Source organism: Morus notabilis, unplaced genomic scaffold (assembly GCF_000414095.1).
Source record: "Morus notabilis unplaced genomic scaffold, ASM41409v2 Scaffold511, whole genome shotgun sequence".
Lineage (NCBI taxonomy): Eukaryota > Viridiplantae > Streptophyta > Magnoliopsida > Rosales > Moraceae > Morus > Morus notabilis.
The window spans coordinates 77,430-84,123 of NW_010366479.1; the positions used below are offsets into that span (position 1 = coordinate 77,430).

The 6,694-nt window shown below is 30.3% G+C and overlaps 1 protein-coding gene across 1 annotated transcript; it reads left to right on the forward strand.

The window, feature by feature from the left end:
* Positions 1–713: 713 nt before the first annotated feature.
* On the forward strand, positions 714–6,353 carry LOC21400844 (protein HEADING DATE 3A). Its single transcript, XM_010110326.2, has 4 exons — positions 714–908; positions 3,207–3,268; positions 5,790–5,830; positions 6,115–6,353. Exons 1-4 carry the CDS (start codon positions 717–719, stop codon positions 6,351–6,353), a joined length of 534 nt encoding a protein of 177 aa, XP_010108628.1. The 5' UTR covers positions 714–716.
* The last annotated feature ends 341 nt before the right edge of the window (positions 6,354–6,694 follow it).

The following is a 6,694-nucleotide window of genomic DNA, read 5'->3' on the forward strand; positions in this document are numbered from 1 at the left end:
AAATTCCGGACGTAGTTTTAAGTTGAGCATGAATCGCTATAAATTCTTGTTTTCTTATCTCTCAAACTTTATATTCTTATTTATATGCTAGATCAAGTCAAGGCAATCAACTAGCAACTCAAGACGACACTTAACCCTTGAAACAAATTGATTGAAGATTTCACCATTTACAATATTTCAGCAAATGGCACCATTAACTAAGGCGCCTTCTGATCTTTCTGAGTTATGTGTGTCTGTATTTGTAAACCAACATTCTCAATCGCTATTGCTCGTGTATTAATTTAAAATACGAAAATAATTTGTAACGTATACAACTTACTAAGGAAATTGTTACTATAAGTCATAAACTTACCTAATTTTGTCCCCGTTTCAAGTGCGGACTTGTGAAATCGAATAAAAGAAATTGGTCCCCTCCGCTTTACAGTTAAAAGTGAGAAAGAGGAATCCAGTCGACGGGTCATATAGCCAACATATAAATTGTTGAATAATATCTCAAAAAGGCACAATAACAAACATGCAATGGAAGCAGAACCTGTTGATGTTACGTTTGTTAAAAGGAAGATATTTATGCGCGCGCATTCAGAGTATAGTATAAATAGCCATCCTCCTTCTTGAATACGAGTCACATATTCATGAAAATATAGAAATAAAACTTTCTTGGTTTCTTTTCCTATTTCAGTGCTTGTTTTACTTATTTCCTCAAATTTCTTTATATCATGCCTACGGACCCTCTTCTGGTTGGCAGAGTAATACCAGATGTTCTTGACCCCTTTACAAAGTCCATCTCTCTTAGGGTGACTTATGGTAATAAGGTGGTTAACAATGGTTGTGAACTCAAGCCTTCTCAAATTCTCAATCAACCTAGAGCTGATATTGGCGGGGATGATCTCCGAAATTTGTACACTTTGGTATGTTTTACATTACTTTCTACATATACTTACGTGCATATATTGCTTCAGCGACCAGCTTTAGCTAGCGATCAAAAATCTTGCTTCTGCGGCCAAGTTTTTGGTCGTTGATTCCTTTTTTCTTGTAGTGCATGCACACAAATTACAATTATTATGGGGCTCGTTTGGAAGGTTCGTATCAGGTGGTTTGAATTAGAATTCAAAAATTATAATGAATAACATATTTAAAAATTTAAATTTAGTAAATAGCAGATTTTTAAACTATTTGGAGTAAATAACAATTACCGTTTAAATGTATCATTTACAATTGGTAAAAAATAATTGACATGGTAAAAAAATCTTTAATTACATGAAAAAAATCTTTTTATCGATCGTAAAAAGAAAATTTACGTGGAAAAAATCTTTTCACTAGTCGTAAATAAAACATTTATAGTAAACTGCTATTTACTTTAAATAGTTTTAAAATATGTTATTTGCTTAATTTAGTTTCATAAATATGTTATTTACTACATTATTCCTTCAAAATTTGTGAAAAAAAAAATATTGAGCAGAACTTTTAAATTCAAATTTTTTTATTAGAGAAAACATTGTTTGAACTCAAACCAGGGTGTTTGAACCCGTTCTTGAGATATTTAGACAATATATCATGATTTTTAAGGTTGAATTGACTTTTGCCATAGATACTAAAACTATTACAAAATATATCACAGTGATATCATTTAAATTTTGTGTACTGAGCAAAATCATGCCGTTCTTTTGTGTATTTGATTTAGTATCTTTGCATTTTGTAAGAGTTTTGTGGTTTTCATGAATATTTTGTGATTTTTATGAATTTTATGATTTTTAAGTATCTTTAGATGTGACATTCTCTGCAATAGTTTATGTCTGCTGGCATATGTCAATCCAAGCCTAAAACTTAGGACACTTTACAGGAGCCAAAAGACATAAACTATTGCAGAGAATGTCATAACCAAATATACTTAAAAGTCTTGAAATCCATAAAAGTTACAAATATATACATGAAAAATCACAAAATTCTCACAAAATCCAATGATACTGAATGAAATACACAAAAGTATAAATATAATTTTACTCAATACACAAAATTTAAATGATGTCACCGTTGTATATTTTGTAATGATTTTAGTCCTCATGACAATCTAACCTTAAAAACTATGACATATTACCTAAATATCTCTATAACTTGTTGTGTTCCTATAAAGTGCACCATAATATGGCCCATCAAATAAGTTGTGGGTGGCGACAACCTAGCTATCTCCAAAAAAATAAAAATAAAAAAATGAGGGAATATGCATTTAATTTTTAACTTTTTTATTATTTGTACGTCATTTTCTTAGTATTCCATACTTTTAAGCTGATAGATAATGAAATTTCCATACTTTTAAGTTGACAGATAATGAAATAAAGCTCGGAATTTTTTATAGGGCTTAGGAAAAGGGCAAAATTTTTTTGTAATGTTCCACAATCGGGAGAACCCATTGCTCACACGGTTGGAGTCTTAATGAGTTTGATTACAAAATTAAGGATGGGATTTCATCGGTTAAAGTGTTGTTTATTTTTGGGCTGACTCTTGATATTATGCCATATAAAAAAAATTAATATAATCTGTAAAAGTAGGTGTAAAATGTAATTTAAACAACATGGAAGGGGTATTAGAACTGTGAATATTGTGTCTCTCTGGTCTCTAAATATTTCTTGGCAGATTACTTTTTTCACTTTTGAGTTTTTGACAATTTTAAGTTCTTGACACTAAGATTGATAAAGGACTTCTGAAATTTAAAACATATACTCACCTCTCAATAGCATAGTAACTAAAAATTGTACAGAAATAGTTACATCAAATACAAAATATTCTCTTCATTATTTTAAAAACCTTAAAAATTAGAAGATTTTGCATGTAATGTAACTATTAGTTATGTAAAACTTTCACTTAATATGTAACAAGGATGAAATTCTCTTGTTTAAACTTCAGAAATTATTTATTAATTTTAATATCAGAGACTAAAACTATTGAAAATGAAAGTTCAAGAAGTAATTTGTCAAGATAGAAAGTTAGAGGACTAAAGTGATACAAAACTACTGAATAGATTATTTACCTAGTAAATTAAAATATTTTTCTACTTCTTATTACTCCGTGGACATTTTGTTAATTCTCATGCTTATAAATTTGTCCCATAATTATATGTGGTCATTCTGTTAATTTCTCATGCATATAAATTTATTTTTTCCCTTTTTCTTATTCTTGTATCTCAGTTTTGTCATTTCATACTATCATAGGTTATGGTTGATCCTGATGCTCCTAGTCCAAGTGACCCAAATCTGAGGGAATACTTGCATTGGTATGTATACCCGATTTACAAATTCTCTCTCCATATACCATTATATTTTGTACCCAAAAGCATCTCAAGCCTATCTTTTCTTGGCTTCTCCACTTCTGAATATATTCCATTATTCCTTAATCCTGATCAATTCCCATATCCTCATCAATCTTCATCAGATAAGATTTATCAGCTTGATGGACACTCACCAAAAATATATAGGGAACTAAATTTAAGTACAGTCCATATGAGTCAGTTTGCCTATGTTTTTACTTATAATGTTTTCAAATAGTAGGAGAAAAGTACAAGTTCTAATCAACTAAAGTTTGACACCACGTTTTTTAATGATGTAATAATAAAATTTAAATGTTCTAATACGCAATAAAAAAGCTAAAAGTCAAGTTCATAGAATCTTATATTAAAGCTCTGCTACAATTTCAAAATCTTCTGAAAAGAGCATTATTTTCAAGAATATATAATGTAATTTTGACTGAAAGCTCTTTTTGGATGATCAAAACTTTTTTAAAAATTATCTAAGTACTTTTTAAAGCAGTTTTTAAACTTGGTACAAAAACAACTATGAGAAAGCAATGCTAAACATGTTGTCATGCACAATGATACACATGTTGTAATCTCGTTTGGTTCGCAGGTTCAAACCAACTTTTTTAGTTTAAAATATGTGGGTTTGAAAAGTATAATTTAATCTTAGGTTCAAATCTTGAAAACTTAAGGGGTTGAATTTAAAAATCCTCTGATTTTTGATGGTTTAAATGTCATATCAAGAATTCAAACAACCTTTTATCTTTTCAAATTAACCAAACAATGCTAACTAATTTGAGAGCCCCGTTTTCTCTCACACTTAATCTTAAAAACTATCTTCAAGTTTTCTTTGTCCTTGTAAATATTTTGAATATAACATAATTAAGGAAAAATTACTAGGATGTTTGTTTCAACGGTTCGTCCATGGTTCTGAATCATAGTTTTTGATTCTCTACAGTGTTTTTGTCTCACAAAAAATTTGAATTTCAAAAATCAGACTCATGAATCATGGTTCTGAACTCATAAATCAAACGTCCCATATATGATTTGCTATGGTTTTATGCAGACTTATTATTTATGTCATTATAGATAATTAGGTGTCATAGTAGTATTTTATTTTCTTTTTATTAATTGAATGACAATTGTTTGTTTTTTTAATGGAGTGATATAAATAATATTTTTACTAATTTGAGTGATGTTTTTGATTTTTTTTTCCTAATATAAACTTGGTTATAGATACCCGTATGTACGAAATTAAACCGGTTACATACATGCATAAAGTACATCATATGGAAGAGTAAAAAAATTCCCTAATATAAATGGTAGGGAAGACATTTGATATCAATAAAACAGTACATTCTAATTAAATTGGCACCAATAAGAAATTTATACCAAACCAAAGTTCGAACGAGGCAAACACCACTGCATGTGTACGTGTGTATAAGGAGAGAAAAAAATAAAATAAAAAATAAAAGGCTATATATAAGTGATCAATTTTTCTTTTACCACTCTGTGACTCACAACTGAAAAGCCCTAATGCTATGTTTGGTAGGAAGGAAAGAAAATAGGATAGAAAGGAAATATGAAAGTGATGAAAAATAGCAATGATGGAAAGGAAATTGATTTTCTTTTATGTTGTTTGGTATGAGAAGATGGAAAGAAAATGAGGGTATTGAAAGTTAAATTAGGAGGAAAGAAAAAATCTTACTCGTAAATTACTTTTATACCCTTAAATTTTTTGCTTGGATGTTGATGGAGAAAATAGTAGTTTAGTAACTTTGCTCACTTTAATGAGTTGTCCCCATTTTTCATCCTATTTTCTGCCCACTTGTGGAAAGAAAAAAATGGTGGGGCTCACATGTATTATTTTTCACTCTATTTTCTCTTCCTTTCTCTTTTCTCTCCTACCAAACAACCTATATTTTCATTTTTCCTCCCAAAATCCCTCCACCTTCTTCATTCCTTCTACTTTTCTTTCCTACCAAACATACTCGCTGCTTTGCTATTTCCTTCATGGAATAATACGTGGCTTTTTCTTTCTGTAGATGCCCTTTCCTTTGTGCTCTGTCTGACGTCCAGTATTATTCATTTATAACATAAGTAAAGGACCACCCAAAACAAAAAAACAAAAGACAAAACCTTGTACTTTTTACTAGGTTTTAGACTTTGGAGCATCATGGAAGAGGGAGAATATTTGTTCAAAAAAGAAAACTATATAACACGCGTCCCTATCTCATTAAAATTTAGATTTTCACACAATTATGCAATTTTATTTATTTATTTTTGTAAAACCCCAAGTTTTTACACCAAGGCACGTATTAAATTTGAAAAATCTCATGGTTTTTAGGGTTAAAAGGATCAAAACTGCCGAAAACATTAAATTTAACAATTAGTTAGACCAACAGAATTCAAAGATCAAACTGTCATTGTTGAAAAACACCAAAAGCATTTATAAATATTCCTCTGTGCAACGTGTTTTAATTCTCTTTAATTGCTTTTACAGGTTGGTGACTAATATTCCAGCAACCACCGGGGCCAGCTTTGGTAAATAGTTTACTGATTAATCATTAATTCGTCTTGATAAATCATTGATTAATATCAGTTATTTTTAATCAACTTACGTCTAATTTCTCATTTTTTTTAATAACATAAATTATTGATTTAAATTATTGGATACACATAAGAATAAGATATCTATCAATTATTTCTCTCCATGCATCAACTTTATGTGTCACACGGTTGCATTACACATTCCTAGCTAAGAGAGATTAAAAACAAAAACACATTTTTCACACACTTTAATCATAAGTTAAAAATGGCCCGTGTAGGGCAAGAGATAGTGTGCTACGAGAGTCCGCGGCCGACGGTGGGGATACATCGTTTCGTGTGCGTGTTGTTCCGACAACGCGGAAGGCAAACAGTGTACGCGCCGGGATGGCGCCAGAACTTCAGCACAAGAGACTTTGCCGAGATTTACAATCTGGAGTCGCCTGTTGCTGCTGTTTATTTCAATGCTCAGAGGGAAAGTGGTTCTCGTGGAAGGACTATGCCAAATCAAAATATCTAAGTCATATCCTATCCGCGCATTCATATGTCAAAACTATATAATCAATCAAAATACCAATTAGCTTCCTCAGCTATTTCTATATATATCCTATGTATAGGTAATTAGATTTTCATACATGAATAAGGTTTTGAACGAAAAGTACGTGATTTATATGTATTTTATATTTTAGTTTTACGCATAAGCATATCCAAGCTGTCATGCATTTAATATTGACCTTATGATCTTATGTATATTTGTTAGAATGTTAACCGACTGCAATACTTGAACTACTTAATTTGCCATGCACTTGTTCAACTATATATGTGTGTGTTGCTGCAATTGGAAATATATATATATATATA